The following is a 19689-nucleotide window of genomic DNA, read 5'->3' on the forward strand; positions in this document are numbered from 1 at the left end:
TTTTAAAATAATTTTTAGATAATATATTTTAATTTGTTATATTATTTTTTTATATATTTTTTGATTGATATTTTTATTATAATGGTTTTTTATGTATATATTTTTCACGTAAATTTTATCTTGATATATTTTTTGATAGCTAAATTTTTTTTAATTTTTTGTGTTATATTATTTTTTTAAATATATTTTTTGATTGATATTTTTTTTAAGATAATTTTTAGAAAATATATATTAATTTTTTATATTATTTTTATATATATTTTTTGACTGATATTTTTTATTATAATGGTTTTTTATGTATTTATTTTTCACGTAAATTTTTATCTTTTGATTCCTAATTTTATAGGTAAAAGTGACAAAAGGTATAATCGTAATTTTTGAACTTTTTTAAGTTTTTAAAAGCAATTTTCAGTGAAGATGTATTATAGAAAAGTGACAATTGTCATAATTGTTATTTTTGAACATTTTTTAGTTTTTTTAAAGTAAATAGGTAAAAATATGTTTTGTAAAAATGTTAAATTAATATTTCAGTGAAGATGTATTATGGAAAAGTGACAATTGTCATAATCGTTATTTTTGAACATTTTTTAGTTTTTTTAAAGTAAATAGGTAAAAATATGTTTTGTAAAAATGTTAAATTAATATTTCAGTGAAGATGTATGGAAAAGTGACAATTGTCATAATCGTTATTTTTGAACTTTTTTGATTTTTTTTAAAGTAAATAGGTAAAAATATGTTTTGTAAAAATGTTAAATTAATATTTCAGTGAAGATGTACTATGGAAAAGTGACAATTGTCATAATCGTTATTTTTGAACTTTTTTTAGTTTTTTTAAAGTAAATAGGTAAAAATATGTTTTGTAAAAATGTTAAATTAATATTTCAGTGAAGATGTACTATGGAAAAGTGACAATTGTCATAATCGTTATTTTTGAACTTTTTTGATTTTTTTTAAAGTAAATAGTTAAAATTATGTTTTGTAAAAATGTTAAATTAATATTTCAGTGAAGATGTACTATGGAAAAGTGACAATTGTCATAATGGTTATTTTTGAACTTTTTTGATTTTTTTTAAAGTAAATAGTTTAAATTAATTGTAAACATGTTAAATTAATATTTCAGTGAAGATGTACTATGGAAAAGTGACAATTGTCATAATCGTTATTTTTGAACATTTTTTAGTTTTTTTAAAGTAAATAGATAAAAATATGTTTAGTAAACGTGTTAAATTAAAATTTCAGTTTAGATATGTTTTATATTATATAGACACTAACAGGAATATTAACATTAAAATTCCTAAATTCGCTATTATTTATATATTGAAAATTAAAGATGAATTATTTTCCTGTAAATCGTCAATGCCTTGATTTGATTAATCTCGAGATTTCAGCATGAATACATTAATGACCTCAAATGATAAAAAATTTTACTATTACGATTACACCTTAATCTTCATAGCAGCCGGAAATGTTTTTTAACATAATTTATAATAGTAGACCGATGCATAAATAAAATATTTTTAGGATTAATCTATTTTTTTCTAAAATATTAACTGCGAAATATTTAAATATAGAATCCTGCATTGGTTATTTGTATATCAACTAACTATAATATCTTTGACTTATTTATTTCAATTCTGTGAGTAAATATATTTTAAATATTTATTCACTTTAGTGAACTATCTAAAATTACAATTTAGAGCTATTGAGATGTGTATCTATCACTAAATACATTTTCATGAATATATTTATAAACGAAATAAATTTTAGCAATTAACTATGTTGCAATATAGCGTACATTAAATACTATTAGCCCTTATATTTATTACTAAGATTATGCGTCAAACATTATAAGTTCATCTAAGATTTTTTCGAGAAATAAAGGCCTTTGAGTAACTTTTTTTATACTATATTTTATTGATAAATGCTAGGCTCTCTGTTTGAAGGCCTTTGGCCAGTTATTGTTTTAAATTTTCTTTAGGTTTATACTCTTTTTTTAAAAAAAAATTTCTCACAAATTTTATAAGGTCGTTATTTTTAATATTTTTGTGACATAGTGGTATATTCTTAATTATTTTTAAATCAGACATATTTGGTAAAATGGGTGGGAATTTTTTACTTCCCCCCTTTCCCCAACTTTATACGCAACTTAATATTATGTTAAAATACATTTTTACGCCATATTATTAATGGATATCTGGTAGCAAGCCTTCCCTATAAGACTATATCTTCATAATAGAAAAAACAATATTTACAATACACATTTTTTATTACTATATAATTCAATATAAATATAAATGAATCATTTATTTTGACATAAATTATTTTTTGTATGACAATTTGAATTGCAGGACACATTAGATGCCTTGCATTTACATCTATTTGTCCTGCAATTTTGTTTGCATTTACAAACCACAATGTTTGCCGACGTTGATGCTTTATCTTCTTCATCAATGGCGCCTATAAAATTAAAATATTATAAACATTTTATCATAAAAATTTTTAAAAAATGTTATTATAATAATCGCCCTGGATGTATTTACATTTTTTATATAAGTTATAATTAATCAATATAGAAAGTATAATAATTTGATTGGCGGAAATTGTATTTAAAGATTGGACCAATTGGATAACCTAAAAAATCATTTTTATGAAATTTTATATATTTTTCTAAATACCGTCATTATCCAATTCATTCGAGTATACCATGTGTTTACGAGCGCTTTCTATAAAATAATATTTATTATTTTGCAAAATATTGAATATATAAACCGGATAAATTGGCAAAATAGCCTAGTTGATCCTCATAGAGTTTCATCTCTTTATCAGCCAAATTATCTATAAATTAGACAAATTATTTTTCTAAATAAGGTATTATGAAAACCTGAAGCATTGTATAAAAATAATTAAGAATATACCACTATGTCACAAAAATTTTAAAAATAACGACCTTATAAAATTTGTGAGAAATTTTTTTTTAAAAAAAGAGTATAAACCTAAAGAAAATTTAAAACAATAACTGGCCAAAGGCCTTCAAACAAAAAGCCTAGCATTTATCAATAAAATATAGTATAAAAAAAGTTACTCAAAGGCCTTTATTTCTCGAAAAAATCTTAGATGAACTTATAATGTTTGACGCATAATCTTAGTAATAAATATAAGGGCTAATAGTATTTAATGTACGCTATATTGCAACATAGTTAATTGCTAAAATTTATTTCGTTTATAAATATATTCATGAAAATGTATTTAGTGATAGATATACATCTCAATAGCTCTAACTTGTAATTTTAGATAGTTCACTAAAGTGAATAAATCTTTAAAATATATTTACTCACAGAATTGAAATAAATAAGTCAAAGATATTATAGTTAGTTGATATACAAATAACCGATGCAGGATTCTATATTTAAATATTTCGCAGTTAATATTTTAGAAAAAAATAGATTAATCCTAAAAATATTTTATTTATACATCGGTCTACTATTATAAATTATGTTAAAAAACATTTCCGGCTGCTATGAAGATTAAGGTGTAATCGTAATAGTAAAATTTTTTATCATTTGAGGTCATTAATGTATTCATGCTGAAATCTCGAGATTAATCAAATCAAGGCATTGACGATTTACAGGAAAATAATTCATCTTTAATTTTCAATATATAAATAATAGCGAATTTAGGAATTTTAATGTTAATATTCCTGTTAGTGTCTATATAATATAAAACATATCTAAACTGAAATTTTAATTAACACGTTTACTAAACATATTTTTATCTATTTACTTTAAAAAAACTAAAAAATGTTAAAAATAACGATTATGACAATTGTCACTTTTCCATAGTACATCTTCACTGAAATATTAATTTAACATTTTTACAAAACATAATTTTAACTATTTACTTTAAAAAAAATCAAAGAAGTTCAAAAATAACCATTATGACAATTGTCACTTTTCCATAGTACATCTTCACTGAAATATTAATTTAACATGTTTACAAATAATTTTAACTATTTACTTTAAAAAAAATCAAAAAAGTTCAAAAATAACCATTTTGACAATTGTCAATTTTCCATATTACATCTTCACTGAAATATTAATTTAACATGTTTACAAAACATAATTTTAACTATTTACTTTAAAAAAAATCAAAAAAGTTCAAAAATAACGATTATGACAATTGTCACTTTTCCATAGTACATCTTCACTGAAATATTAATTTAACATTTTTACAAAACATAATTTTAACTATTTACTTTAAAAAAAATCAAAAAAGTTCAAAAATAACGATTATGACAATTGTCACTTTTCCATAGTACATCTTCACTGAAATATTAATTTAACATTTTTACAAAACATATTTTTACCTATTTACTTTAAAAAAACTAAAAAATGTTCAAAAATAACGATTATGACAATTGTCACTTTTCCATAGTACATCTTCACTGAAATATTAATTTAACATTTTTACAAAACATATTTTTACCTATTTACTTTAAAAAAAATCAAAAAAGTTCAAAAATAACGATTATGACAATTATCACTTTTCCATAGTACATCTTCACTGAAATATTAATTTAATATTTTTACAAAACATAATTTTAACTATTTACTTTAAAAAAAATCAAAAAAGTTCAAAAATAACGATTATGACAATTGTCACTTTTCCATAGTACATCTTCACTTAAATATTAATTTAAGTTTTTTACAAAACATATTTTTACCTATTTACTTTAAAAAAACTAAAAAATGTTCAAAATAACGATTATGACAATTGTCACTTTTCCATAGTACATCTTCACTGAAATATTAATTTAACATTTTTACAAAACATATTTTTACCTATTTACTTTAAAAAAACTAAAAAATGTTCAAAAATAACGATTATGACAATTGTCACTTTTCTATAATACATCTTCACTGAAAATTGCTTTTAAAAACTTAAAAAAGTTCAAAAATTACGATTATACCTTTTGTCACTTTTACTTATAAAATTAGGAATCAAAAGATATAAAATAGAAAAAATTACGTTAAAAATAAATTATATAAAAATCATTTAAAAAAAATATCAATCAAAAAATATATTTAAAAAAATTATGACAAATTAAAATATCTTATCTTTAAAAAAAAATATCAATCAAAAAATATATTTAAATAAATAATAATAACACAAATAAAAAAAAATTTAGCTATCAAAAAAAAATTTACGTGAAAAATAAATACATAAAAAAACCATTATATTAAAAAATATCAATCAAAAAATATATAAAAAATTAATATAACAAATTAAAATATATTATAATATATTTCAATATATTTAAAAAAAAATATCAATCAAATAATATATTTTAAAAAACATATTAATATATCTAAAAAAATAATATAAATTATCAAATAAAATTTTAATCTTAAAAAAATTATTAATAATAAAAACAAAATTATTAATAATATAATATTACAAAAATAACACATTGCCTAAAATAACCAGGCAATGTTCACATTGCCGGGGTATTTCGGCAATCATTTACATTGCCTACCACTACCTCACATTGCCGAAAAAATTTTCACATTGCCGGAATTTTCACATTGCCGCTAACATATATATATTGTGATAATTAAATATATATTGTCATAGATATATTGCATATATAAATTTTGGCCTGATAATAAGATCAATTATTTAATATAAATTATGACAGTATAATATGATTCAAATTAATACATCTTATTGGATATGAACATTTTAGTAAATAGCTTGATAATAAGATCAATTTTTTAATATAAATTATGTGAAGCAAACAAATATTTATATATATTAATTATAATTAACAGTATAATATGATTCAAATTAATACATCTTATTGGATATGAACATTTTAGTTTTCAGGATATTCAAATGATGTTATATATTTAAATATACAATTAGATAAATTTTGAGTAAATTTATTATATATTTTATTAGGTATACCTGCAACAAATTTTTTAAGATATTACAAAAAATACAAACTGGTTGGCACTATGCCCAAGATAGGCCAAGATAATAAACAAAAATTTTTTGATGATGATGAAGAAAATAAAATTGTTGAATATCTAATTGCATGTAGTAAAACCTTTTATGGTTTATCCGTTAAAAAGGTATTTAAAAAATTATACTAAAATTATTTATTTTATATTTAGATAAAAATTCAAGCATATTATCATGCTATTCAATAACAAAAAAATACCAAAATCGTGAAGAATGGTTTTCTTCATTTATGAGAAGAAATCCAAGATTATCTCTAAGATCTCCGGAAGCTACAAGTTTAGCTCGAGCGGCTGGTTTTAATCAAGAGGCTGTTCTATATTTTTTTAATCTTTATAAGGGAAAACTAGATAAAGAAGAATTAAGACCTATGTCAATTTACAATATGGACGAAACAGGATTGACAACTGTGCAAAATCCATCAAAAATTGTTGCGCAGAAGGGTCAGAAACAAGTCGGATCCATCACTTCCGCAGAGCGAGGCACTCTAGTAACAATGGCGCTGGTAACGCTTTAGGGAATTATATTCCCCCGATGTTTATTTTTCCGCGTAAAAAATATTATAATCATTTTGGAGACGGTCCTCAGGGATGTATTGGCGCATCCAACGGATCGGGTTGGATGCAAGAGGAGGAATTTATTATGTTTTTAAGTCACATTGTTTCTCATACAAGATGTAGCCAAAAATTTAAAATTTTACTAATTTTGGATAATCATATATCCCACCAATCATATAATGCGATTCAATATTGTATAGATAATGGTATAATACTTTTATCTCTTCCTCCACACTGTACTCATAAATTGCAACCCTTCGACAGGACAGTCTATGGGCCTTTAAAAAAATTTTATAATAATGGGATAGATTCATAATTGCGAAATCATCGTGGAATCTCTTTTTCTCTTTATGATATTCCCTCTATTGTAAAGGATATTTTACCTTTAGCAGCCTCTTCAAAAAATATTCAAAAGGGATTTGAATCTTGTGGAATATATCCCTACAATGAAAATATTTTTCGGGAGGAGGATTTTATTCCTTCATCAAATGATGAAAGATCGTTTATATTAAGAGAAAGTTCAGGACATCCGCCTTCAAATTCGTCAATTAAGTTAATTCCTAGCTCTTCTACTAATTCTCTTCCCAACACTTTTTCTTCTATTCCTAGCCCCTCTACTAACATCTCAATTAAGGATACTATCCCTTCAAACAATACTCTCCCAGGTCCGTCATTTACTCCGATATCAATCTCATCTGGTAATTCGCAAACTAAAGGATCAAGGAAAAAAAAGGCTGAGATCTTTACCTCATCCCCATTCAAGAGGGAACTTTTATTAAAAGAAAAGAATAAAAAATCAAAAAAAAATATTGTTAAAAAATTAATAAAAGATGTGTGTATTATATGTAAACAAGATTATAAAAATTTTCATAATTTTGAGGATTGGTTTCAATGTCGAGTATGTAAAGGTTGGGCGCATGGGTCATGTGCCAAAAAAGATTGTTATTTTATATGTTATAATTGTAAATAGAATATTATACAAATAAAGCATCGTAGTTATATATTAAAATATGAAAAAAAAAATTTTTGCCTCATAAGAAGCCTAATAAACCACTTGATTCGACTAGCCCCATCGATGATCCGACTAGCCACGGGTTTGGGTCTACTCGGTTCAAAAAATGACTTTTACTAAATCTTTTTTAGAGAAAAAACTATTAAATATTTAAAAAATGTAACAGTATATATTTATAGGTAGATGTTTAAGGTATTGATTAGTATTTTGTAGGATCTTATACGATCATTATTTTCGGAGCTATGATGATTTTGACAAAAATTGTGCCGACTAGCCCTGGTCTCCCCTACACATAACTAAAATTCGTTCAAACTCGTTGAGGATTACGGAGACAAATCATTAAAGTTGGTTCAAGATAACTAATATTCGATCATAAACTATGCAGCCAATTCCTACTTCAGCGAAACTATTGGAAGGAACCCACTATACAATCAAAGATATGGGAAGGAAGATAAATCCATGTGGTTCTTGTGAAATATTATGGAATTCTATATTATTCAGAATAAGGAATCGAATGTGGTAAGTTAAATAAAAAAATGTATATTCTCGAAAATTATGAATCATATTTGATGGTTAATTGATAATAAAATAATGGAATTAATGATAATTAGTAATAGACTCAATATAAAACTGAATATTTGACACGATTGAGAGAACCCATGATGAAGATTTCTAAAAGTATGCATATTCTAAAATCACAACGGGGCCAACAATATGGGGGTCTAATGAGCTCATTTATGAAGGGCCTTTCATATTATTATTTAAAATTATTTTGTTTAATATTTATCAAATTTATAAATAGTCGCCTGATTTTATATATCTAGAGTTGTGTTGGTTAATCGTTAGAGTTATAAAATGGCGTTGTACTACTGGTAGAGTTTTTTATAGTATATAATTTTCACAATAACGGTTAATTTTTTTATAGTGTATAATTATCATAGTCATTATCTGAAAATCTCTGTAATTTGAATTTATAACAAGATTCCTCAAATTTTTACCCATTCTCCTTAATAAGACGATTATATTAATTTCAGGGAGTTATAGAAAGATTTTAATCTTATTATAACTAGTTTAATCAGATATCAAATTTTTTCCTTAAAAATGGCTGTACAGTATGGAGGATGTCCATGTTTATTCTACAATTGAGGTTAAAATATCTGAGTTGGGACACAATTTACACTTATAAAGTATAAACGTTGTGCCCTTAATTTTTTTTATTAGTGTAAAAAATGTTTCATATTGGAGCCAATGCATGCCTTACTCATTTTCATCAGAAGAAAATGTACAATTGACATACTATTCTTTATAAAATAAATTATAATATTAATAAGAATAAGAATAAGAATATAAATTTACATACATTGATTAATTCAATATTAGTTAGATTAATAATCTTGACTGAAAATTTAACAAAGAAAATTTAAAATAAAAATGAGGAAATTTGGTGGATGATGTGAATTAATAACTCGACAAAAATAAATAAAAGTATTTTTATAATATAATAAAATATGTTCAAAAAAAGAAAAGCGTTACCGTTACCTCTAATAGAAGGTAACGAATGGCGTTGTTACCTTTTTTGACGTTACTTTACAGCACTAGTAAAATCATTAAATCAATTTATTTCTTTACAGCACTAGTAAAATCATTAAATCAACTTATTTCTTTCCAGCTATAAGTCAATTCTTATCTTCCTTCTAATTTTATTAACATATTTGATTATTATATATTTTTAAAATAAAATCGTATATTTCAATCTTGTGGTCAAATTAAATATTCGTTATATGGTGTCGAAAATTTTTTTTAATTGCAAAAATTGCTGAAGCTAGAATTGGGTCTGATAGTAGTCAGTTTAAAGGAAAAAATTATTAGTAATAAAATTTTGGCAATCTTACGATTTAAAGCGACTGAAAGATATTTTGAAAATTTTATCGGTTTCGTGTATATTATTTTAAACCGTTTAATAGACAGTATAAAGAAAAAGGTTATTAGTCAATTAGAAAAAATGGCCAAAATTGGCATCATGATAGAATGGAAAATATAAAAGAACTAAATAGCTGATTTGTGCTAATGTTTATTAATTCTTCAATCAATTTTCCCACATATAAAAAAGAAACCGCAGTATAAGTTTAATGAAATCTATATCACGTCTTAATCGTGAAATCAACAAACTGGAAGCATTCTGAAACATATATCAATAATTAGTGCATATTTATTACATTAATGTTTCAATCTGTTTGGTAGATAGTTTAAAGATAACTCATTAGTAACAAATTAAGAAAAAACTACCAAGATTGGCAAAATGCGAGAATAAGCATTATAGATTCACTGCATATTTTTGGGTGAGCCCATGCCATATGTAGCCTGATTAATACTTACTAATTCATCAGTTTTTCCAGTTAATAAACAAAAACCAATTAGCGAAATAAACAATAATTGCGATTCAAAAATCAAATACATTACGGTTTCTTTTTCTCCGATTCAAAATATTTTTGAATCTTATGCTTTTATGATCTTTCTAGATATTATTTGTTCTTTTCGGTTTATTTAATAGTTATAGAAATAAAATAGTGTAAATCTCATTATATTTCCAAAAAATTATTTATGAATCTGAATCATTTAAACGCAGTCCTTATAGAATGAAGTTTGCCAAACTTTTGAGAGCACTAATTCTAAATCAAGTTGTATTTTAGTTTAATCTTCAATCCTATGTTAAGCATAAAAAATTTATTAACAAAATACTAACGTATCAAGATTTAAGATAGAAGAAGAATATAGAAGCATGAAAGCAATTAAAATAAAAAAATTAAATGAAATATCTAAAAAAAATATAACTATCATCATTATAAAAAACAACTTTTCATCTTAATTTTAAAATATGAGACTTGATATCTTAGAAGTGTTGGCAAATTTATCGATTTTTTCGACAGATGACAGAAGGTCTGGACATCCGTTAGGGAAATTTTAAGACTTAGGTATAATATTTTGCAGAGTTGTTAAAGTATCTAGATACTGTATCTAGATATAAAAATGTAGTATCTGTATCTGTATCAAGATAGATTTTTTAGAAAGGTATCTGTATCTGTATCTAGATATTTTTTTAGAGGTATCTGTATCTGTTTTTAGATACTTTTTAAGATACATTTTATATACCCCTTTTTTTATTATAAATAAAAATATTTGACTGTAAAATTTATTTTATTTCATATGAGCTTATGAAATAAATAAATATATATATATTATATATTAATATTTATTAATACTATAATAAAGAATTATATATACATAAAATATTAAAACTTATATATAAAAAATATATATAAATATTCATTAATTTAAATATTATGTCCGAGTTTATCAATAAACCATACAAATTTTAATATTACAATATGGAAATGGTAAATTTTATTTTATAACTAAATTTTTAAGTTTATATATTTATTTAGATCTATATCGATGAAGAAGAGGAAGCAACAAGTTCTATTGCTTTACCATTGCCAAATTGAGCATATTTTAAAATTATATCTCAAAACAAAGAAAACAATTAATTCTCTGATGGTAAAAGGTTTGCCGTGTCTACCTAAAAATTCAAAAATATCCGTCAGTATGACTTCAACGTGCAATATCGTGAAGCACATAAGGGTATAGATATTATATATTTAAAATTCTAATTAAAATTTTAAGAGAAAATATCCAACCTTGTTAACAAAAATAAAAAAGGGGAAGGAAAATAAAATACTAAAGAAAATATTGGCAAGGCTCATCCTCCAATAATATTTTTGCTAAAAGACCTTTGACTTTAACTCAAGGCACTTTAGATGATTTAATTATTGCTTTTATTATAGATGGCATGCAGCCATTATAAAAGAAAACAATTGATACAAAGATTAGCTGGTGAATTATCAAAGTCATCAACTGACTGCAAGCAAATAACCTGCCAAAAAAAACAAATAATTTAATTTCAGATTTTTTTCAGTACCCTACAGCAGATATAATTTCTAATAATGATTTAAATTTTGATAATCAACAAATTTTAAATAACTTTTTCAAAAATAAATGTAGAGATTTTAGCATTTTTAAAGAACTGATATAAAATTGTTATTTATTAAATATAACACTACAATTCCTTCAAGCGCCCCTGTGGAAAGACTATTTAGTGTTGCTAAAAATGTCTTCACAGATAAACGAGGATGCCTAAATGATCAAAATTTTGAAAATATTTTATTACTGAAATCTAATAATTATTTAATCATATATTTTCATATATTATATTAAAATTATAATTTTAGTTATATTCTGATAAATGTTTTATCGCGTCAATAAATTTTTAGCTCATTTCATGAATTTTCACAATATAATATTAATTTAGGTTTATGCAAACCTATAAGAGCATAAAAAAATGTATCTGTGTACAGATACATTTAAAAATTGTATCTGTATCTTGATAACTTTTTAGACGCTGTATCTTTATCTGTATCTAGATAACTTTTGAGACTATGTATCTGTATCTAGATCCATTTAAAAAGTATCTTTTAACAACTCTGATATTTTGACTAAAATCATGATTTTGATGTTTTTAAAAATAGGCGAAATCGAGCAATTTAACAACACTATCACTGACTGTATCTTTGATACTCTCATAATTTAGTAGCGGTCGCATAAAAAATTAGTCAAATAATTTGTGGCATCTTTGAAAGATGTTATATCAAAATAAGATAGATTGGTTATGGTGAAATTTAAAACAATTATAATAGGTATTTTTTTCCATCAGGCGATATGTGGAGTTTTTGTTTAGAAAAATAAGAGCAAAAAATTATAACAGGCCGAGTCGGGCAATTTATACATAAAAAATCAGGAAGGGCCTAGCAGATCTGATTTTTTGTAAAATTTTAATAGACCAGACCAGGAATTAAAATTTTGATCTTGATAATAGTTAATATTATTTGAAAATAAATTATAATATATGCTATTTCTTTGTATTTAATTTAAAGAGATGTTTAGCAATATTAAATCTATAAATAATATATCAAATTCACAAAAAATTAAACAAGTGATTTATAATATATGATCCAATTATATACAAGATTTATAAAATGGTTGCTGTAAAAGGCAGCCATAAAGGAGATATAAGAGCCTTAATTGACATTAGGAAAAAATTAGATACAGATATTTAGAATGTGATAGCCGGAAAATTCTAAAAAAATTAACGGGCCGGGGAGAATTTTTAAAAATTTTAACGGGCCAGGCAAAAAAATTAACGGGCCGTGCAACTTGTGAAAAATTTTTTAACAGACCAGACCGCTACTCTAAATTGATAAAATTTATTTAAATCTGAAGAGTTTTTATTTTTAAAAAATAACCTTTAATTAAATAGTACTATCTCAAGAACTAATTAATATTAAGATTTAAAATTTAATAAGAATATAGAATACGGCGCAGCCTATCACGCGGAGAAAAATTATTTTCGGACCAGGCTTTGTTTAAAAAAAAATTTGGACGGGGAAGAAGTTTTGAAAATAATTTTATAGATAATAATTAGGCAAATTTATGTCGTTTTCCATATAAAAAATTATTATGGGCCGAGTCGGATGCACAAAATATATTTTACGGGTCGGCAGACCATGCTTTCTTTAATAAGGGTAATTTAATAGTAAGTGGCACAAGTAAAACTAAAATAAAGTGTAGGATCGTGACAGAAACCATAAGGACAAACAATTGTAAAAATTAAAACGGATCCAACTTTTTGAACCTTGAATATATCACCTTCACACATATGAAAATTTTTCTCACTAAGGCCATTTATATATTTCTCAAAATAAAATGAGTAAAACAAAAATAACTAAGAAGGGGAATTAAGCTACAAATTGGTAATTATCAAGCTAGCCCAAAGCAGCCTCGCTCTAAAATTATCCAAATAATAATTTTTGAATTTGAGCAAATAAAAATAGTTATTGTAAAATCTCACCTGTAATAGCTTGGTCCATGTAATCTTGAATAGACGGATCTTTTTCATCTATCCCTATATCGTCCAGTAACTGAGAACAGAACCAAGTGGAAAGGCGTCTAATCTTATCTTGAATTTCTAAATCCTTGATTTCCTCTTTGGTGGAAATAGCGTGAAAGACGTCCTGGTAAACAGACAAAAAAACAAATTTTTCCAAAAAATCCATAATAGCTTCGATTTGGGCTGAAGTGAGATCTATCGAAAAAAATTATTAAATAAAATGGAAAATGGCTAACTTTGATTCCTTTTATTTAAATCGTATACATTATATTTCCACTTCCTTCTTAATTAAACTTAAGAGAAAATCGTAATATAACTCATTTTTCCTCTTCCAAACTGCAAAATAATTAAGTAAAATTAGCAGCCCTTAAAATTGTCTAATTTCGGGGTCCTGTTCGCCCCCCAAGTCTGCCCTGACCGGTAAATAGAACAACGTAGGAGACTATTTTTTTTCTTCAGACGAATTTATTAATTATTTTTCGATAAAATGAATATTCTCATACGCCATTCATATATGTGAACAACAAAGTCATTTCACAATAACCTTAAAAATAGTTTTAAAAAAAATCACTTTATTTGTGACTTTTCAGAAAATTATTCCTTTATTATCCAAGACAAAGTTCAGGGTTATCATTGGACAACTTCGAGAGTTAAGTTGCATATATTCTATTATAAAATAGGAGAACCAATAAATACTTAGGTTTGTGATAATATCGGAATCCTTAATTCATAATACTGTTTCATTCCATTTATTCCAATCGCAATTTCATTTTAAAAATAATAAATTCGACACTCCGCCAGAAAAAATTCCTTACTTTGCTGATAATTCAACAGCGCAATATAAAAATAGGAAAAACTTCATCAATGTTTGTCACCATTAAATCGATTTTGGTGTTCAAGCAGAATGACATTTCTTTCCTACGACACATGGTAAAAGTGCCTGCGACGATATAGGCGACACAGTAAAAAGGTTACTTACCAAGGCAAGCTTACAAATACCTTATACTGATCAAATATTTTTCGCCTTTACAATTTTATAAATATGCGGAAGAGCATATAAAAGGTATAAATTTTTCTTATGCCACTATACCAGATTATGAAGAAGAAGAGAATAAGGCTAAGTGAGAGATTTAGCAAATCTATCTCAATACCTGGGACATAAAAAATAAATGCAGTGTTTCTGATTCGTTTAACTAAGCTCAACACTAAACTATATCCTAATTCGCAGACATTTATCGTGAAGAATATAGTATATCCATGTGAGGATCTGTTAATTGATGAAATTAGAGGATATGTGACTTGAATGTATGAAAACGATTGGTGGTTAGGATTTGTACAAGAAGTGAATGTAATTAGAAATGAAATGAAAATTAATTTTCTTCATCCTTAAAGGACTAGCAAATTCATTTGTTTACCCAACGACACAAACTCCTTTTCATACCAAAGAATAATATTTTAACAATAGTGAGCCCATCAACGGTTACTGGGAGTGCATATAATTTATCACAAAGTGAAATTATCAAGATGTCAAAGAAACTAAATTTAACGAAAACCTGAAAATAGGTAATATCTTTCATGAATAATCTATTATATTTAAATTAATAAAATTATTTTACTAAAATTAAAATTTTTAAGAAAAAAATGATTATAATGGCACTAACCTTATTTCATAATATTAATGCTGAAAAATCTTTATGTTTAAAATGGAAAAAAATTTAAAAAAATAATTTTAACAAAACGCGGTATTTTTTTTTGAAAAAATGTTCCGTTTTTAAAAAATAGCAATGGTTGTCTGAAGTCTAAATTTTTTTATAAATAGATATAATGTAAGTGAATAATAAAATATTAAATATTTGGAAAGCGAAACACTGGAGTTTTCATGTTCAAATTTTATAACGAAAATAAAAACAGCATCAATATTATTTAAATAAAATCCTTAATATTTAATAAAAGGTTTTTAATAGAGTTAGAAAATGAGATATAATTTTTATTTTTTAACTTATTTCAATTTTAAAAAATCGTATTTTTCGAAAAAAGGTGATTTTTGGCACTTTTGACTATTGATATCTAAGGAACTCTGTCTGAGTACTAGGAGCTAAAATTTTGGTCGATGCTCTCTAACTCAGCATGCAAAATTTTATCGCTGAAAAGTTATAAATTTAGTCCGATATTAAGAATCGATTTTCTTCATTATATATATTTATTATTTTTTTATTTATCCATCTACCTTTAGTATATCATCATCTATGATTATTTAATGACCATAACATAAGTCATTTAAAATAATACTACCGTTAAGTTTTAATAATAATTTTATATTTATTCAGTTATACTTCATCAATGTAAAAGTTATAAATATTGATCATTTATTTATATAATAATCATCCAAGTGAAATCTATCAGGTTTCGTGCCCCTCTTCCAAATCGAATGAAATTTTGCACTTAATAGAGATGTGCTGATATAAAATATAGGATTGGATCGGGGCCTCTATTTAAAGTTTTTGAAAATATTGGATTGTGTCGATATTTTCTAAAAAAACAAATTTGATCTTATATTTTTATTATTTTAAGTTATTTTAAGTTATTTTATGATTGTATATGTCGTATTGGGATACGAAATCATGTGGGATTCGGAATCCCTACGTGGGGATTCGAGATCTTGAATCCCCATGTTTTATTCAGAATCTTTTTTTTAAAATATTTTTAAAAAATATATTTAAAAAATATTCCGAATCCCCATGTATATTTTTTTAAAACTTTTAAATTATATTTTTTCTTCCTTTTTTGCCGTCTGGCTGGCACCAGAAAATTCCATTGTTAGAGATATTTTATTTTCAGTTTTTGTAAATTTATATAAAATAAAATCATTAAAATTTTCACCTGAATATATATTTTTAAAAAATCCGAATTATAAAAAATTATTTATTGTAGCTCATTTTCCAATTGCATAACGATATAAATTTACAAAAACAGAAAAAAAAATATCTCTAAAAAATGAAATTTTCTGGTGCCAGCCAGACGGCAAAAAAAGGAAGAAAAAAATATAATTTAAAAGTTTTAAAAATATATACATGGGGATTCGGAATATTTTTTAAAAATATTTTGAAAAAAAGATTCCAAATAAAATTCCATATCCCAATACGACAATATCTAACAAGTCACATTCAGCTAGTGTTGTTATTCGATTTAGTCGATTTTTGAAAACGGCTAATTCAAGATTTTAGCCAGAATAAAATTCTCCAAGTTTGGAGATTTTGCTCACACGTGACATTATTTTTTTTTACAGTCGTTTTTAAAATCGGAAATCGTACTACATTCGGCTATAAACATTGCCCCATATTTTAATGAGATGAATAACTTTTAGAAAATAAAATTTAAAAAATTACACTTAATCATTGGTGAAAATTAGTTGGGTTTTATTATAAAATACTATTTTGACAATGGTTCAAAGATAAATGGTAGCTAAAAACAATATAAATATGGGATCGGTTTTATAGTAATATTTGATCGATTCGAATAGGTAAAAAATTTGTGGATCGGCACACCGCTAATGATTATATATGTTGTGATGACCTATACAAAGTTCTAACTATTAGTTCTGGAGATATGGCGGGTCAAAGCTAGGAGTCTTTCCTAATTCGGATTAAAGATTACTCAAAAAATATAAGTGATAGAGATCTGTATTTAGTATCATTAGATAGCCATTAAATCCCTTTCTTAAAAATAATTTTAATTTTTTTAAAAAAATCCCAGGTGTTTTTTCCTGTCATTTTTTTAAATAAAATTTTCTAAATATTGGTATAATCTTTATAAATTTATATTGAAAAAATTTAAGGTTGGGATAACCATAGTTTTATAGCTATTTAACTTAGTGATCTGCATGGGCCTAATTTTTCAAGCCCGGCCCAGCCCGAAATTTTTTTAAAATGTTTTGCCGGCCCGGCCCGAACTCAAAATTTTTTTAAAAAGTTTTGCCGGCCCGGCTCAAATTTATTTAAATATAGAAATTAATTTTTATAATTATTCAAAATATTTGATATATGTTATATGACATCTAGTTTCTATAAATAAAATCTAATATTTTTATTTTACATTAAAAATTCAACATAAAATTGATAAATTTAGATATATTAAAAAAAATTTCCAAAGCCCGACCCGGCCCAAATTTTTTAAAAATATAAGGCCCCGCCTAGCCCGAACCCGATTTATTTATAAAAAATAGGCCCGAGCCCAGCCCCCCGTGCAGATCTCTAATTGAACTTTTCTAATTTTTTATCGATTAAAAAATCATTGTAGAAACGATGTGCTAAAATTTTAAATTTTATAAAAATATAATTAAAGTATATAAATTAAAAAACAACATTTACTTAATTTTGAAATATAATATTATTTAATCAATGATTTCCATTTTGTTGTGTTTTTTAAAACGTATGTGGATGTATGCGTGTAAGTACACCCTGTTGCTATTAAGGGGATTTACAATTCGTATAATATTTAAATACCAAGGTTCTTATTTCCAATTTTTAATTAACCCTAAAAATCCTTATCAAGATTCATTTGTAAATTCATTGATAATACTTAGTGAAAATATATTGAACAATGATTTACCTAGTCAAATTCACCAAATTCTTTTTGGCGCAAGATTAAATGCTTTTTCTAAGCCTGATGGTGGAGTTCGGCCAATTGCAATAGGGTCTTTTTTAGGAGACTTTTAGCTAAGATAATCGTTGAGCGCATCAAACCTGATGCTTCAAAAATGTTCCAAACATATTAACTAGGCTTTGGTACTAAAGGGGGATGCGAAATAGCCGCTCACTCTCTTCGCATATATATCGAAGATCCTCCTCCAGACGCCGTAGTCTGTAAGCTTGATTTTAAAAATGCTTTTAATTCTTTATCCAGAAAAACATTTTTGAACATTTTTTATGAAAAATTCCCAGTTTATGCAAGATTTATTGAACAGTCTTATGGCAGTAGAACCCCTCTCAAATTCGGGGAATATACAATTCCTTCTGACGAAGGTATTCAACAAGGAGACCCTTTGGGCCCTCTGATCTTTAGTTTAGGTATACATAACCTAGTTCATTGTCTAAAATCCTCTTTTAATTTAGATTTAAACATATGGTATCTAGATGATGGTACCATTTGCGGACCTTCTAAAAATATTCTTGCAGTGATAGAATATATAGAGAAGAATTCTCTAAACATAAGCCTTACTCTAAATAAAGCTAAATCGGAAATATGCTTTTTAAATTCAAATACTCTCAAAGTCCAAGGGTTTAAAATCATCAAAAAAAGTGAAATTAATCTTCTAGGTTCACCTTTAAGCAGTTTTTCCAACTGTGAGGTGTTCGTGGAAAAATTTTTCGAAGGCTTATCAGGACTTGAAACTATTTTAAACGAAATTCTTCACACCAGAGCTTTTTTCTTTTAAAAAATATTTATTTTTACCAAAGATTGTATATACATTTAGATCTTCTTCCTTTTTTTTAAATAATGAAATTATTAATCGTGTTCATGAATTTTTTAGAAGTTAATTAGAAAATATTTTAAATATTAAATTGGAAGATTTTAATTGGGGTTTCTCACAATTACCCTCGAAAATGGGTGGTTTAGATTTATATCCTTTAAATCTTATATCTCTTTCCTCATTTTTGGCATCGCGTTTGATGAATAACGCCATGATATCTTCTTTTATCTCTCCTAAAGATAACCTTTTAAACTCAGCCTTGACAGCCTGGGTATCTTTAGCTCCACCTGATCTTACCCACGATCTTAACACACCAATCTATTTTCGAACCTTTAATTAAAAAATTTTTTTTAAATAATCTCATCAAACCCCCCTTTGGAGTATATTCAACTATTACAGAATGCTGACTGTACTAGTGGTTATGAATGGTTGGAAGCATTACTAAGTCGTAACCTAGGTAACCTCTTATCAGATGAACAATTAAGAGTTGCCATAGGCGATCGACTTAGATGTAACATTGTTCAACCACATACATCATCAAATGTAAAATATTAGTTGACTCCAAAGGGAGACATGGTCTAAATTGTATATATAGTCAAGGCAGGCATGCAAAGCATGCAGCAATTAATTT

General features: G+C 25.3%; 1 protein-coding gene and 1 long non-coding RNA gene across 2 annotated transcripts in view; one reads left to right on the forward strand and one right to left on the reverse strand.

Annotated features, from left to right (window-relative positions):
• The window catches only part of LOC135927721 (rab5 GDP/GTP exchange factor-like), a 112153-nt gene that overhangs the window by 32735 nt on the left and 59729 nt on the right, over positions 1-19689 (reverse strand). Inside the window, exon 5 of the mRNA XM_065463887.1 lies at positions 13550-13783. Within this exon, the coding sequence (XP_065319959.1) occupies positions 13550-13783 (234 nt within the window). The remainder of the gene's footprint in view (positions 1-13549; positions 13784-19689) is intronic.
• LOC135922963 (uncharacterized) lies at positions 5858-7557 on the forward strand. Its single transcript, XR_010571085.1, has 3 exons — positions 5858-5933; positions 5984-6131; positions 6174-7557. It is a non-coding gene; the product is annotated as an uncharacterized LOC135922963 (long non-coding RNA).

Source organism: Gordionus sp. m RMFG-2023, chromosome 1 (assembly GCF_954871325.1).
Source record: "Gordionus sp. m RMFG-2023 chromosome 1, tfGorSpeb1-WG-v2, whole genome shotgun sequence".
Classification (NCBI taxonomy): Eukaryota; Metazoa; Nematomorpha; class Gordioida; order Chordodea; family Parachordodidae; genus Gordionus; species Gordionus sp. m RMFG-2023.